This window comes from Archocentrus centrarchus, chromosome 7 (genome assembly GCF_007364275.1).
Source record: "Archocentrus centrarchus isolate MPI-CPG fArcCen1 chromosome 7, fArcCen1, whole genome shotgun sequence".
Classification (NCBI taxonomy): domain Eukaryota; kingdom Metazoa; phylum Chordata; class Actinopteri; order Cichliformes; family Cichlidae; genus Archocentrus; species Archocentrus centrarchus.
This window is the reverse complement of record NC_044352.1, coordinates 18125710-18143197: the sequence shown is the minus strand read 5'-3', so window position 1 is coordinate 18143197 and position 17488 is coordinate 18125710. Positions and strand designations below refer to the sequence as shown.

Sequence of the window (17488 nt, the reverse complement as noted above, 5' to 3'; positions counted from 1 at the left end):
TCGTACAGGCAGATTTACTTTTAACAGTTACTGCAGGCTGCTATATAATAGCAAGGAAGTACTCCCTCCTCTCCCTCCTCCTTCTTCTCCGAGTCTCTGAGCCTGGCTTGTTAACTTTATGGGCTCAACTCTTGGGGAACGCAGTCATTTCCTCGACCTGAATTGGAAAGCGCGCACACGGTGGCCTGACGCGGATTGCAGCGGCACACGGTGTCGGAGGAGCTGGATGCCAGAGGATCACAGGGAAACACCGCGACAATCCCTAAATGTGATGAAAATATAGGATATTTGATCATCTCCAAGATAATCTGACGCACAGAAGGAGAAAGCAATCTTCAACCTACTTTTTGGAACTTGGAGTTAAAATTTTATTTCTTTCCAAAAGGTAGGGGAGTTGCGTTATTTTATTATATATACTTTTTAATTTCAGAACATGCTCAGGAGAAACTTTACTATAAACTAATATTAATTACAAATAGTGGAAAGTTGCCTCCCCCTTTGTTTGTTTTGTTTTACTTCGGTTTAAAAAAACGAGTGAAACATTTGATGGTAGTGTTAACTTTTATATTTTTATCTAAAGATACAGTGTACAGATACAAAAAAAATATATATAATATAATGGCTAAATATCTTATTTATTTATTTCCCCATTATATTACAAATACATATATATTTAAAGGTTGTGGGATTCAACCTATTGCATCTTCTGGTCCATAGCGTTAACCTGTGGTTTTAGCTCTTACTCCAGGCGCCCACAAGATGGCGCAACAAATCTCTCAAGCTTATTCAAAGTGTAATTACAAGGTAAGATCATAATTAAGCAAACCTCTTTCCACTTAGTTTGTCCCCAAATAAATGGGCCCTTATTCTATCATCAGGCTCTAAACGTAACAACATGTATAGCAGGTCTTTTAGGTCCATCCATGCGTCCTCATTTAGGGAGAATAATTACAGTGAAACATACCATTCAAGTCAATTTCTTTTGGTACACAGGCCCGTTTTACTCTCAAATTCAGCCCTGTGTAGGCCTACGCAATATTCAGAATGTTTTGAGAAAACTGGGTCCTGAGAACCTTTCTTTAGCAGAAAGATTATTATAGCTTGTGTTCCTCTTAGCTGTATTTTGCTTTGTAACATATTTTCCAAACAGAAATGAAACTCTTTGAAGAAGAACTTTTTCCTCCCTTAGTGACACAGTTCTGTCTTGTACTAATTATTATATGTCCAGTAATGGTTAACTACCCTGTATGAAACACTGAACAGAGTCTCCCTAAAGGCAGAGCAAACTGTGTTAGTCTGACTTGAGAAGAATCAGCCAATCAGAATGCTGGTTTGAATCTGTTTGTTCCTGACCCTTCAGGAACAGTCTGCCTGCCTATTAGGCAGCCTGTGGGTTTACCACTCTACACCTGCTGCTCTGCGTGTTCTGTGATTCTCCCTCTCTGACTAACCATCCACCTGCCTGTCTGGACACTCACTGTGGTGCAATTTTGGTCAAGCTGATTAATTATTTTCTTTCTATCATACATTTGTCTAAATTCATACTCAGTCCCATGCAGCTCCACATCCTCTCTGCAGAGGGCTGTTACAGTTTTGAACTCAAGTCAGAGTTGAAGTTGTGCTTTTTTTGGCTGTGTTTTGACAATAAAATATGCCAATTGTTCCATTTTGGGTTGTCATAAAGCAACCATTGTTTATAGACTCTCTTCATACCAGACTTATAACTGGCTCAAGCTTTGGAATAGTCCACATGCTCTGAGGCTCATCTGCCCACAGGCATGGATCCACAGGTCAGTTGTTCCTCTCCAGCTGACTGATTAGGCTCTTTTTTGTTTTTCAGTGTTGCTCTGCTCTCTGTTCTGCATTGGTTAAGCCTCATCTTTGCAGCACTAAGCAGCTCACCACCACATCCAAGCTTGGTGGCATCAGAGGAGCTGCCAAAGTGTTCCTTTTTTTAGGGACGGCAGTCACCAAATTACAGCCACTGGGGCAGTTAACTCCACCCGAAAGCTCGTACCAGACCCGCCTAACAGCCTCTATGTCTGTAGAGTGCATAAACTGGGGACGTGTGTGTGTGTGTGTGTGTGTGTCAGAGTCTTTGTGTTTATTTGACATCCTACATGCAAACACTTGTGTGAGTTTTACATTTGTGTAAAAATGTAAAACAGGTGTACAGTGATACCCACACTGCTTATGACTATCATGGCATATTGTACAGTCTGACACAAGGTTACTGATGCAAGTAACTTGTGTCAGAGCTTTTTGCAGCTTCTGTTCAGTACAGAATAACATGATGCTTTGGGGAAAAAATTACAGCAATAGGGACCAAAAAACAAAAAGAAGTTATCACTGAGTGACGCCATGCAGAATTATATTCATTCTCTGCAACACTATGGTAAGTCATGTCACATCATTTGTGCACAGTCAGCACTGTGATCACTTTGAGCCACGATGTGATTTTAATCAGCACCGAATGTTGACGTGGCGGCTGCCGATACACTGGTGTTGCAGTGGCGGCTGGCATTTGATGAGCTCTCTGCCCCACCTTAATTCTGCCAACTCAACTACTAAAAAAGCAGAGCTAAAATGGTTCAGAGCATGAAAACGAGGAGCATTTGATATCAGGTTTGGTGTATTTTGGCACTAAGGTCTTTGAGGGCCTGTGGCAGTGCTCTCATAGGGTTTAGCTTGACAAAGGCAAATGCTATCTATTGTGGTCACAATAAAGTAACTGCAGTGGATGTGAGGGGAGATTAGTACCCAGCACTTGGTGATGGACGGTGCATATATGATATGTAAAGCTAATCTAAGATGATGGGTGTTGGAAACTCAAACAACTAACAGTTTTTTTTAGAGATTATTCATGCTGGTACTTTTATGATAACCATTGTGACACAAATCCCTTGGGAGTTGCGTCTGGGAGGGCATCCAGTGTTACAATCTGCCAAATCAAACATGCTGAACTACCCACCGTGGTGACCCCATGTGAATAAGGGAGCAGCCAAAAGTAGTGTTTGCTGTGTTTTATTGTCACTCAGCATCTACGTCTCTTGCCTCTCTCTCGTCCAATTTTCACCTTTGTATCCAACAGTAAAGCAGTGGAATTCTCTTGCCTGTTATGACAGCTTCAACCACCTTTGGTGGTTTAGACAGAAATATTGTGCATGTTGGGTGTGGGCATGATTGATATGGGGGATTGAGACACGTTTGAGCCTCTCAGGGAAATTCCTTAATGTTTCTTCCTGTCTTTGCTTTGTTTGACGGAAAACTGAAGCTTATACTAGTACTGTTTCAGCACTGCTGAGTCTGAGGGATCAGTAGTAACACTATATTATCAAAAGACACATATGCATGACTAATGCACTTCCCATAAGAAGAGCTTTAGTCAAGCTGATTGCAGATGCAGGTTCAAGTAGAATTTCTGTCAATTTGGGCTCAGAATCTTAGCTAGTATCTCTAAGAATAGGTATAAAGACCACAGGACCACAAGGCAAGGATTTTCACCAAGTGTCCGCTTACTTTTTGACAGGTAGCGCGCGAGAGATGCTGCGATTTGGACAGTCCTTTTTTTTGTTCATGTGATCCTGCAGCACCCCTTTGCCTGCATCCTTCTCCTCACTGCTTACATACAACTCCCACTCTTTCTTCTCTCTGTCTGTCTCATAATTATCATTTCGCCCTCTACTTTTTTCTTTTCTATTCTGTCTTCTGCACTCCCTCCAACTACACACACATACACACACGCACTCCACTGCGCCCCGCAGACAGTAAAGTGAGACAGGAATAGCCGCCCATCCATCCATTAAACCACTCGCCCTTTGGATGGGAGGACAGATGAAGAGCCAAGGCAACAACAATTAAGGCTGAAGGCTTTGGTTTGTTTCCGTCTCAGCCCGGATGTTTCACAGCTCTCAGCTGGAGGGAGAGGAGAAGAATTCATATATACAAATGCCAGGGCTGGATAAAAGTGGGTATTACTGCCTCCTTGATTGTGGCATGTAGTATTGGCTTATTTTCATGATGTGTTTATAGTAGCCTTATATGACTTTCCTGGGAGATAATAAACTGTACTGGGCTTGTTCCTGTCTCAGTTTTTTCTCCTCTTTGATGCCCAGCACCTCTGTCTGCAAATCGTCTGTCACATCTCTCCAAATGGGACACAAATCACTGGTCTGACCAAGGAGAAATGGCTCCACAAATTAGAGTATGGGTGACACTTTTTTAGATTTACAACATATACTTGTTATACCTCCCATAATGTTGCAAAGAGACAAACTACAGAAATTGTAGGTGTATAAATAAGTCTGGTGGTGTCTTCTGTATATCTTCCAGCTCTTTTGTGTGCTGCATGTCATTGTGTGATGCTGACTACATATGCCCTAGCTGTGTCCTTTTGGCTGCATTTATCTGACCAAGCCAAGGCCAGTGGTGTTTTTTTTTTTTTTTTTTTCCTTTTCTGCATAATGGTATAATTTGGCAGCTATTTTTATTGCAGGGAGCAAACTACAGGGGCCAGATACTCATGCTTCCTGGCCAGGTCCACATCATGCACATGCTCTTTGCGTTCCCTAAATAATACCATTATTTCTCTGAATAGAGCAAATCACATTTGCAGTTGCAAAGGTCAGAGATTTAATAGATCTTTTTTTTTCTTGTGCAGGAAATCTTAATAAGATCTCACAATGGAATTGCACTTATTTGAGGCAATGAATTTGGACTGTAAATTTTTAATCGATATACATATGTTGTTATTAATCCACTTTTTGATTATTTATTTAAGGGATCTGCATCAGTTAAGAAAAAAAAATGTTTTTAGACTGAACAACTAGAAATGTCCTAGGACACCAGATGAAAGAGAGCATCAAAGATCAAACTTTTTAATGGTCTTGCATTTAGTAGCATTAGATCAGATGCAACTAAAAAAACTGCACCCAGAGACATATTTTAGAAGCTGAATGTTCCCTTTGCATCACCCTCTACTCCCCTCGGGCCTGATAATGCAGGAAGTCGAGTCACGTCCTCCTCTCACTTCCAGTAAAAACGGGATCATGTTGCTACAAAACACTTAAATATTCATCAAGGTCCAGTGGCATCATGTCTTTCCAGCTCTTGTATTGTGGAGCAGAGGAAGAAATGACATGAAAAAAGTTAGAGATTAAAAGGTCACTTCATGGGATTAGCCTCACGGGTCATGATTGTTACTCCATATGCTGTATGGATCAAGTGACCTGGTAATAATCTTTTGTTTTTTTCTCCTAGGAATTCATTTTTAGGTTGAGTGGGAGGGGTTACTGTGCAGAAGTGTTAGGTCAGTGCAACCTGTGTAAAGTAGGCAATCAAAAATATACAAACACACACATGCTCACATCTGATGACCACAGGTAGCAGTGTGTGTGTGTGTGTGTGTGTGTGTGTGTGTGTGTGTGTGTGTGTGTGTGTGTGTGTATGCACACGCACACTATGACATCACAGAGTCTGTTTCCTGAGAACATACACACGCAAACATACAAACCTGTACACACACACATTTGCGCTTGCACACCCACTTTCCCCTGTAAATGAATGGTGGCCTTGTTGCAATGCTCGTTTGCAGGAATAAACTTTTCCACAATTTACTGTAGGTGATGTCCTTCGTGCTATCTGATTGGCTAGTGAGAGGAGACTTACTCTCATGAGAACTGTGGGTTACAGGAGGCAGACAGTGACATTTTGGTGCGGTTGAAGTCATTCTTTTTCCCAGAGCCAATTCCAGGCAAGCGCGCCAGAGGGGATTGAGTGCATTTGCTGTCCACGGCCTCAGTTTCAGTCTGCCTTTGAGGTGTGGTATAAACAGTAGGACTTTGCAATTATGAATTAGCAGACCATTTCATAATATTTTAGTGTAAAATTGCAACTGACCACTCCTCTGGGCATGTAACACTAGATTCGTGCTAATGGACTCACCACCATCTGTCTATGGTGTATGAATCCTCTTTTAGTATTAATTCACTGAAATCAACCCTGTTTTGCATTGGAATAATACCTTGAGATTTTTGTCTCTGAGGTTTCTCGTGATCTATATGCCAGCTCAGTATATACCAAAACAATGATGCTCCATATCGACTGGGTTCTTTTATAAGACAGCCTAAGATTTAGTTAATAATGCAGAACTCACCCTGGATGATAGATTCAGTGGAACAATGCAATACACCAGTGCACCACAGTAGTGACAGAATGGTGGTCCAGTCTTGCCCGTGCACTTTTCCTGCCTTCTTTACTCCCCCCCCTTTTTTTAACCTCAGAAATACTTAGATGTATATACACAGTATGCTAGACATATTCTAATGCAACTAATAACTAAAATGACTGTAAGATCAACTGGATGAAATGTATACTTCTGTTGCATTAAAGCTGATGCTGTTCTCCTTCCTTTGTGTCTTTTCAGGTGTTTAAACTAAAAATGTTGCCACAGTGCGCCCTTCTGCTGTTGGTATGTATGATCCAGCTGCCCTCTCCTTCCTCTGCCTTGCCCTTTGAGCAGAGAGGCTTCTGGGATTTCGCACTGGACGGTATAGACAACGAGGCGCCCATGACAATGATGAGGGATGAGACAGAAGGTTCAGCCATAGAAGAGACGATCCCTCATGAAATACCCACATGCCCCTTTGGCTGCCACTGCCATTTCAGGGTCGTCCAGTGTTCTGACCTCGGTTAGTGAGAGTGTGTGAGAAGGAAATAGAGCAGCAGTATGAATGTCTGTAATGGTTTGTCTTCATTTCACTGTGTGAGTGTGTCAGGAAGTTCAAAGAGAGAAACAAAATAGTTCTATTATCGACCCAAGCCTTGCATAATATTTATAAGCCGTTCTTTATAGTGGGAGGGAGGGGATTTCTCCATTGGGATACTGGTGGTATATTTTGACAGGGAAAGGCATGTCTTTGAGGGATTTTGTGTTCCAGACTTTGAGTGAAGCTACTGGGTGGGAGAGGAGAAGAGACATGGTGTGAGCAGAAATGGAGAAAAGACTGTTGAGAGATGAAAGGAGAGAGCAAAACTAAAAGATCAGAAAGGGATAAAGTCAGAAGGTTAGATGTTGGGAGAGAAAAGGATACGGTTAAAAAAAGATAACTTTTTTTTATACTCTAACTAAGCACACAAAGCACTTTCTGCTCCAAGTCTCTTCACCCAGTCACATGCATTTAAGTTTTTCTATGCCTGAGTGTTTTTAATCTAACGTACACACTTCAATGGGTGCATCAAAGGCAAGTCAGGGTTCAGTAACTTGAGTAAGGACACTTCAACATGCACACTGGAGGAGCTGGGGATTGAACCACCAACTTTCTGATTGACAAACGACCCACTCTACCTCCTGAACCACAGCCTCCACAGGCTCCACAGGCTGGACAAAAAAGAAGAGTTTGTGATTTGCTCACTGTCTTTAAGGAGCTGTTTTGTGGTTGTTTTTGCATATTTGCTTTGTAAGCTCTGATATTAAGGTTGCTATTAACTACTTGCTCATTGTAAGTGTATTATAACCATATTTGCTCTTTATTAGTCAGTATAAAGCATGTATACATTCCTTTTTTCTGCATGAAAAAAGGGATAAGTGACCTCATATTCTCTGACCACTAGTCCATTAACTGCTCTAGTGGTCAGAGAATATGGGAACTGGGATTTTTCCCTCAGTATCATCCTAATTAGGCCACTGCTATTTGATATAATGTAAGGAAGTCTTTAAGAAAATGAAGTCTTTGCTATCCCTTGCACACCAAAAAGTCTGAATTTATACAGCAAGTTTTATTTCCAATACAAGTTTATTTTCAAGGTGTAATGCAACACTTATGAAGTGTAGTTTTTTGAGTTTCATTAGGCACGCACTAAATTCATATTTTTCTTTCCCACAGAGCTGCTACCTTGGGCCCCTTCTGGAGGCAGTAACTAAATTGAATTCTGTCTGAAGCACTTGCACCTTTAGGACAATCTGACACTAATTTTCCTTCTACTAACCATTACTACTCCAACAATAGGACTTCAGTCTCTTGCATGCTTATTCTTGTTGCAGTGCCATCTACGTAGACTGTTAAAAAAAGATGGAGTGGTGACAATGAGTCACATTTTTGGTTTATAGATTGCAAGTTGCAAGCTTGTCATTTTGGGGATTACCGTCTTGGTTTTTTGAAGCCAGACATGACAGTATTCAGACAAGAGGCAAATGTGGAAATTTCTGAGCTAAGGCTACCACTCTCTAGCTTTGTTATTAAGGTGCATTGATAATTCAGTGTGATATTAAATGGGATGCTAACTTTGGCTAGTGAAAAATGAACTTAAAACAAAATGCATTTACTTGAAAAACTGAACAGCTGACTCCTTATTTGTTCTTTAGGGCAACTGAATCCTGAGCACGATGAAACAGGACCCACTTGTCACTCAGAGTTGCTAAACCCCAAGTAATGTGTAACTTTAAGTCATAATACAGTTTTAGTGGGTATGTTTTTTTTTTTTTAAAGAAATCATCCACTTTATAGTTGCCAAGGTGGAAATCAGATTGTAACCGTGTTTATTTCAGCTCTGATGGGCTCAGTTTTTGGCACTTCCACATTGTTTCACTTTTCAGTCTTGGAGAGTGTTTGGTCACCTCATAGCTATTATATAATCTTCCACATTACTGCAACCAACTGGACTGAAGAGGAGCAGTGTGATGAAAGTCAGTCAATTGCTGAAATGATGTGTAAAAACAGCTGTTGGTTTTCTTTTTATACTTAAGCAGTGTTATTCTTGGAAACTTGTGGAAATGCAGATAACCAAATGTTCACTTTTTTTAGCTCCTCAGAAAAACTCCCTGGGAATTATTGTGCGTGGAAATGCACGTGTGTGAAAAGCCGACAACTTTAGAAGAGTGACTCTGTGTGACCCTCTTTGCACTTTGAAGAGGGTCACACAGATGCATGAATGTCAAACTACTGTTGAAATATGAGCAAAATGCCACTTTAGATAGAGAACGTATTCTATTATTTTGACACTATTAATCATTCTAAGCAACAGTGTTGCCAACTTAACAACTTTATCTCTAGATTTAGCGGCTTTTCAGACCCTCCCTAGTGACTTTTTTTTTTCCAAAAAGTGAAAAATTTTAGTGACTTTATCTGGTGACATCGGCGACTTTTGAAGACTTTTGGAGATAGGCTGGAAACCTGAAATCCTCCACTGCTGCCATGTTTTGTGTACATACAGCCTTAGTACTGCGTCCCTTTGTACAATTTGGAATTGCCCGGACCTCGCTTTGGCACCGAGAGGGGACCTCGCTTCGGCCTTTAGTGACTTTTGAGACAGCCAACAGCGAGTTTTCTTACACAAAAGTTGGCAACAGTGGCCCGGATAAAGGTTGAATGTAGAATTAGCAATCGCACACCACATAACAGTGTTTTCGTTATATTTGATATTCTAACATTAAACAATACAGGACAAAACTGATTTATGTAATGTGTGTCTAGGCAAAGCATTAAAGTGTTGAAGTTATTTCACAAAGTTCATTTGTAGTTCTAAACACATTTAGGGTGTTTTATTTTTCCTGACTTTTTGTCACTCCAAAGATGTTATTCCTCTCTCCTACAGCCTTGATTACAACTGCATGGAAATGACCGATTATGCAAATTAGGTGATGACATCATATAGCAACTTTTAGGACAGCCAATAGCTACTTTCCTTACTGAGGAGTTGGGAACAGTGGATAAGAATAGGTCATATTAATTAACTGCTATTAAAGGGAGAATGGCTATTCTTTGGTATTTCTGTCTCAAGATAGGAATTAATATGCAACAACCTCTGTGTGTTATAAACAGGCAGTTACTAGGTGGTGGCAGTGGCAGTGGCTTTGGAAGGTGCTCACCTTACAACTGGAGGGTTGCTGGTTCGAGTTCCCGTCTGAGTGCATGCTGTCATTGTGTCCCTGGGCAAGACACTTAACCCACATTGCCTAAGTGTGAATGCGGTTGTGTGTTTGGTGGTGGTCAGAGGGGCCGTAATCGCAAATTGGCAGCCACGCCTCTGTCAGACTGCCCCGGGGCAGCTGTGGCTATGTTAGTAGCTTAACACCACCAGGTATGATTGAGGTTGTGAATGAATAGTGCATGAAATTGTAAAGCGTCTTTGAGTGTCTAGAAAAGCGCTATATAAGACTAATGCATTATTTTATTTACTAGAAGGTAACTGAGTAAAATCCTCAGTTGATGACCTACTAATTTTAGAATATGGTCAAAGACATTTTAAGAGCTCTAAAATGGCTAATAAACAACACAAATGAGCAGCTATTTAATGGTCAGTATATGCACCTTAACCTATATTCACCACAAGAAAAACTCAGTCGAGCTAGAATTAGTGGTTGATTTAAAAATATGTTTTTATTTTCCGATCGATAAAAATAAAAGCAGGACCAACCCCCAAAATTTTCATTGTGTTTTTACTCTGCCTGCGAATTAATTTTAGTCACATTTCTATAAAGGCATCCAGTACAATTTTGTGCATGTCTATTTAAAAGGGGCTAAAAGAAACTGAATTATGTCTTAATTATGGATATAAAGATTCTTCACGCTATACTAGCTATATAGCTCTAATAAGATGCCTTGGTTTAGACATAATGGTTTTGTCAAATCATCATTTTACAACCTCTATATACTTACTGTCTCTGGTCTTTCAGCAGTGGGTAAATGTGGAAGCGTATAATTTCCGAGATGTCAAGTGCTTATTTAGAACAGATGTATTTTGGTGGTGGCGTCTGTCTCCTCTCAGTGTGGATCCCAGCACAACGTTGAGTATTTGTGTTGAGATGAACTGGGGTTTTAGAGGGTGCTAGTTTTGTCAGTTTGTGGTAAAGGCTTTGAGATTTGTGGCAGATGTGGCTGAAGAGCTGTGGTTTGTGGTTTAGAGGGTCAAAGGATTCATTTAATCAGGGTCTTGGTGAAAGCTTTTTTTCCCGGTCCATCTATCGCGTCTGTTAGTTTTGATGACTGGCGTACAGATTTGAAGGTTTCCATCTGGCAAGAGGCATGCCAAAAGCTGCAGGTGTTGACTGCAAGGTAAATATTTCCTACCACATGAGTCATCCTGGTAACATCCTGAACCCTTAAAGTCTTACAGCAGCTGTAATAACTTTATTACTTCTGAAAAGAAAAACAAAAAAAAGAAATCATAAATACAGAGTCTGGTTTATGATTTAAAGATTATACCAACGATAGAAACTCAATATTTTCCAGCTTTCACAAATGTATATTTGCTCCCTAAGGGTTAAATCTTACTGCTACGTTAGATCTCTTAGTACTGTGAGGATGCGGTTTGAGGAGAATATCAGAGGGTGCTGCTAAGACTTAGATCTTATGTGGTGTCATAGAGGGTGTGGCACAGCCCAACCAAAGCCATATATCTAAAATTACCTCTAGATGGACAGCTCTGGGTTGAGTCCTGTGGGTCAGATGTGGTTGGTGGCAAACTTGATCCCAGTGGGACAGCTGGCACTCTCTCACCAGCAGGCCCAGTTGCATCATGTTCTCAGTCCAGAAGAGGTTGTTCCTGGTTGGGATTCATCCACTGTGGCCTGTCTGGATTAAACAACCACATCTGACACACTTGTCCACGTGGCTCTGTGATGTGGTCTTGTTAATGACCACTGGTAGCCATGTTTGTGTGTGTGCTGAGTGAAATAGTACAGGTGTATTTTCTAACGCCACTTTGGTGTTTGCGTTCTAGCCTGTTCTAGTTTTGTTTGAATTTATTGCTTGGTAACCGATATTAATAGTCAGTCTTAATGCTGCCTACCCCAGTGATGAAATATTCCAGCAGTGTTTTCACATCATTGGAATAGTGTTAAATGATTCATGGGTGACTGGTAAGCTCAAAATAATACTCTGGCTGGGGAAAGCGCTAACTGAACTGTAATAGATTTTGGGTTTCAAGCTGGTCACCAATCTTCTTAAGTCACATTTTGGTTCAAATACAGAGGATTACTTTCAATTCAACAATTCCTCACCACTCACACATTAACACACAAAGCTTTTATTTCTCTGTATATGTCAGGGTTGTGCCAGTCTCCTTTTTATTTGATGTGTGATTTTATAGTACTTAAATCACATCCTTTGTGACTTCTGTCAAGTTGGACACCAGATGGAAAACATCTGGTGTCCCCATCTGGTGGGAGGGGAATTTGTGTTTCTGTGTGTGAGAGTGTGTATGCTTGCCCTTGTCAGTGACAAACCAATAATGGTAGCTATATGTGTCATGCTGACGTATGTGTGTGACCTACATGGTCGTGTCTATGTCCACCTTTCATTGAAATAATAGACAAGGAGCACCAAGGTACTAATTTGACACTGTGTGGGAACATGATTGGGTTAATTTTTAGGCCTTTAAAACACACACTGTCTATTTATTTTCCACAGTCTGTGTCTGGCTAAAATAGCCTTACAACTTCCCAGTTTAAAGCAAACTGGCTTTTAGGGTGTTGGTTTGTAGTCACCCATGGGAGCATTTAACAGAGGATAACACCCTTCTGTGTTTTTACTGGTCTTGTCCTCAGGTTTGACTGAGGTGCCAAAGAATATTCCTCGAGACACCAAATTCCTGGACCTGCAGAACAACCGTATCACTGAGATTAAAGAGGATGACTTCAAAGGCCTTACTAACTTATACGTAAGAAACAGAAACACTGCGCAGGATGTTAGCTTTAACCAAAATCCCCCTGCTCACTCACAATAAACAAGACGCTGCTGTATTTAACATTTTTAAAACCACACTGAAGCTCACTACCTGACCGTTCACAAGAATTAAAGTCTAAACATAATATACAAATGATCACAACTCTAATTAATTCTGTGGTCATTAAAATATTTTACTAACCTGTAGTGGCACTTGATGTAACATAATTACACTCAGATTGGTAAGGAGGTTTTTTTTTTGTTTTTTAACCATGGGATTGTACAGTAGTTTGCTATCTAGCTCTTTTTTTTTTCCATTACAGGCATCAGCATTTAGAATATTCAGCTGTATTCATAAAAAAAGTTTTGATTCTGTATTAAATTTCCTATATTTTCACAGAAATTTGGTCCATTCATAAGCATCAACTCAGCACGTCTCGAGGATGTGCAACTCAGACGTCTCAGTTTGTATTGGCTTCAGTAGTGAGAAATATAATTAAGATGCCCATTTCTCTGGGATTTAAAGGTTAATTTCCTTACTTTCAGCCATCCTTCACTATGAGAGCTTTAATTGTGTTAAGGTTTGAGCCTGAAGCCAAATGGGAGCATTCAAGCTCTCTCAGCAATGAGGCTTTGCTTACTGCTGACCCATATTCAGGAGCTCTGACCAAGAGAAATATTAAGTCTGGCAGTTTAGGAAACTCCTGACATGAAATTACACAATACCATCTCTATTGAGTTCTGTTTACATCAAACTTCATCTGTCTCCATCTTTCAGCCAGTGTAGGTGGGAAGTCTTGTAGCTGATGGACTGAGCTGTGTTTTAATTCACTCAAACACACTTATATAGGAGCAAAGGGCATGAAAAGACCAAGCGGGTGTTGAATTTGTGCTGTCCTTGGTTGCTGATTTTTTTTTTCAGGGTCTGTCTCTGAGGAATAACCTTATTTCCAAAGTCCACCCCAGAGCATTTGTCCCTTTGAAGCACATGCAGAAGCTCTACTTCTCTAAGAATCTCCTGACCACAATCCCCAAAAACCTGCCTGCCTCTCTGGTTGAGATAAGGATCCACGAGAACCGCATCAAGAAGGTCCCAGCTGGAGCATTTTCAGGACTGAGCAACATGAACTGCATAGGTCAGAAATGTTGATGACTTCAACATCTAGACTATATTCTGCAGTGCTGTGTTGCACTGGAATTGGATTTTGAAGATTAAAGGAAGTGTATTTTATTTCATGTCACAAATATGCCTTTTTTTTTTAACAGAAATGGGAGCTAACCCCCTCCAGAACAGTGGCTTTGAACCTGGAGCTTTTAAGGGACTGAAACTGAATTATCTGCGTATATCAGAAGCCAAACTAACCGGGGTCCCAAAAGGTAGCAACCCATATATGTGACTAAAATGATAGGAAACATGCAATAGAGGTATGGATGACCAAAAGTTCATTCACTGACTTGTTAATGAACTTCAGAGATGATGTTTCACCTTTGGACAGAGCCAAGTTAGCTGTTTGCAGTCATTATTGTAAGCTACATTATGTAGCTTCTGACTGTAGCTTTAATTTTTTTTGTATTTATATATACAGTTTTTAATGCTCATAAGAGTGATATCAACTGTCATATCTAACTCTAAAACAAAAAAATGCATTTCATAAAACTGATCCCTTTTAGATTTTTAACTAGAAAGCAAACTGTCAGTATGGCAAAACAAATGACTGTCCAGTAAGACAAAATAAGTTCTCACACTGAGGTAAAGGCTTACATCTATGTTATCTGCACTTTAGATCTCCCAGAGAGTCTCAATGAGCTTCATCTGGACCACAATCAAATCCAGGCTGTGGAACTAGAGGACCTGAGCCGCTACAAAAACCTCTACAGGTCTCCTTCACACTTAAACACCAGACTCATTTCTAACTATAGCTGAGTTCTCGCACCCTGATGCATCACAGTCCCAGTCAGCAGTGCCCCTTAGGGGTAATAATACAAATTACATTGACATGTTACTTAAAAGTAGCAGGGGAGCAATGCTGCTTTCCCATGTCCTTTCCCATTCAAGCTATATGTCTATCTATATCTATATAAATTCCCCGCTTGCCCTGTGGGCAGTCTTTGTCCTTCTCCAAGCACGGTTTTCCGATTAGCATGGGGGCTACTGGTACCTTCACCTTCCACATCCTCTCCAGCTCTTCTCCCAGCCCTTGGTATTTTTCAGGCTTCTTGTGTTCCTTCTTGTTGTTGTTACTGTTGCTTGGTATTACTACATCTGTCACTACTGCCTTCCTCCTCTGCTTATCCACCACTACTCTGTCCGGTTGGTTAGCCATGACTAGTTTGTCCATCTGTATCTGGCAGTTCAACAGAATCTTAGCTTGGTCCTTCTCAACTACCCTTGGGGGGCGTATCCTATTTAGACCCCAAGACTTTTAGGCCATACTTGGCACATAACTTGGTTGTGGCGTTCCATGTATGCCCTTGCCTGCTAGCATCTTGCGCCCTGCTGCACGAACTTCTTAGATGGCATGTACCATATAACAAGCTATATTATTTGTCAGTTAAGCCCATTAAATTATGACACAGCACAGTGGAGAGGTCCTGTTCCAAATATTAGAGTTAAGGACTAGCAGGCAGTGACTACAGTGTCAGCAGAGCTGTCAATCAAAGCAACTTCCCTAGCTTTAAGCCATGCCACTCTCCAAATAAATGAGTTCAAAAGAATTTCTCCATACAATCATTAAAAGGGTTAAACTATAATGACTGATTTTATACCAGGCTCCAAACATGTTTTTAACGCTGTTGGGTTGGGCATTTTCACATGGCAGTCTATGGCTTTTGGAGCCATCCTTAAGTGGCCACACCAGGAACCTCAATTTTCAGCACTTCCAAGTTTGCTTAATTTTTCAGCCCAGGAGGGTGCTACACGGTTGACACCCAAGGCCTTCTTGCTCTGAGGCAACAGTGCTACTGAGGCATGGTGGTGTATTTATAGTCCCAGAGGCACTGCCAGGCTGATGTGGCCCTATTCCTCACCTGGCTTAATATAACTTTTTTGAAGTGATATTAATCTGGAATTATGCAGTTATGTTGGCTCACACTATCTAAACATTAGAGTGCAATGTGCCATGCACTGGCCCATTTTCTGCCTGTTTAATATTTTCCCTGTGTCTTGCATTTTCCAGGTTGGGCCTTGGTTTTAACCATATCCGTAACATAGAAAATGGCAGTCTGTCCTACCTGCCCAGGCTGAGAGAACTACATCTGGACAACAACCGTCTCACTCGTGTTCCCCAAGGCCTTCCAGATATGAAATACCTGCAGGTGAGTCAAATGTGCACAGATAATTTTAGTTTCCATTTGATATTGATTCTTATTGATTCTCACAATGCTCTATTCTTCTTACCCTCTACACTTCGGCACTGCGACTTTTTAGGTGGTTTATCTCCATTCCAACAACATCAGCCAAGTGGGTGTGAATGACTTCTGCCCTCGTGGATTTGGGATGAAGAGGACATTCTATAATGGCATCAGCCTGTTTGCTAACCCTGTCAACTACTGGGAGGTGCAGCCGGCAGCATTTCGCTGTGTGAGCGACCGGTTCGCCATTCAGTTTGGCAACTACAAAAAATAAAAACAGGCAGACGCTGGGAGATGGAAAGAGGGGGGATAATTGATGAAGGGATGAGGAACAGATAATTTAAGTAATGAAATAAAACTTGAGAGATTGAGTAAAGAGAATTCATATCTGATATTATTAATTTTATTATAACTGTTTTTGTAAAGAGGATGAGTGATGAAGAAGGTGGGCTACAAACTGATGAAAGAGAGAAGTGAAAAATACAATCCCATAACTTGAAGGGAGTGGAAAGCAAAAGGCTTACAGTACTGCATGTGAATTTTGCTTTTTTTTGAAAGTTTTGAAAGTTTTTTCTGTTTGAAGAAGTCGCAAAAGAGGAGAATGTCTGAGAAGAATGTTTTATACTGATGAAAAATGAGTACTAAAAACTTGTGACGCATTCCATATTTTTCGCAATAGTTCTTATTGTGATAGAGGTCATTCTTCTTATATTAACATTCTGGTTAAGATTATGAGAAAAGAAATAGAAAAATCAGCGCATTATAGATTTTTATATATAAAAGGTGCTTTTTTTATAACTTTCTGTGTGTTGATTTGGTAAATACATTAAGTTATCCCTGTTTCACTGGTCTGAAGCCATTTGGCTCGTCACTCTGTGATTAAATTATGCTGTATTTATGAACAAAACATTTGGGCTTTTTCCACCATCTACAGACAAAAATTGCACTAAAATAGAAGCTTCAGTTCAAGATAATTACAAGTGGACTTATGATAGATTTGAATTCCACTAAACATATTTTTCTATTGAACATATTTGACTGGACCGCCAGCCTGTACCATTACTACATATTACACCATCTGAGCAATACCTTAATACAGTATTTCATACGGGAACAGTACAGTAGTGGGACTGTGCCCAAGATAGAGAAAACACACAATCCGCTTTGCTTCGAAACAATGAAAGTAGTGTGTTCACTCTGTGCTACAATCAGTGGTAGTGTCATTGCATCGTTTTGCACAGTTTTCTGCTTTGCTTTTTCTGCTTGAGGTTTACTGGGAGGCTCGCCTCTTTTGTTTTGTTTTGTTTTGCATTTGTAGACCTATGTGGAACTACTTTAAGATTATGTTTTATGTCCTGTCTCTGTTCTGTAACCTGACAACCTACTGCTGCATGTGAATAAAGACATTTTTAGTCTGCTGCATTAAGTGCAAGAACAACCAATTCCCCTGAGTTTGATGCTGTGTGAGAAATAAA

General features: G+C 40.4%; 1 protein-coding gene across 1 annotated transcript; it reads left to right on the top strand.

Moving 5' to 3' along the window:
- The first annotated feature begins 133 nt into the window (after nucleotides 1-133).
- bgnb (biglycan b) lies at nucleotides 134-17455 on the top strand. The gene is made up of 8 exons (XM_030734726.1): nucleotides 134-385; nucleotides 6425-6689; nucleotides 12545-12657; nucleotides 13585-13798; nucleotides 13929-14039; nucleotides 14447-14540; nucleotides 15839-15977; nucleotides 16090-17455. Exons 2-8 carry the CDS (start codon nucleotides 6440-6442, stop codon nucleotides 16285-16287), a joined length of 1119 nt encoding a protein of 372 aa, XP_030590586.1. The 5' UTR covers nucleotides 134-385; nucleotides 6425-6439; the 3' UTR covers nucleotides 16288-17455.
- The last annotated feature ends 33 nt before the right edge of the window (nucleotides 17456-17488 follow it).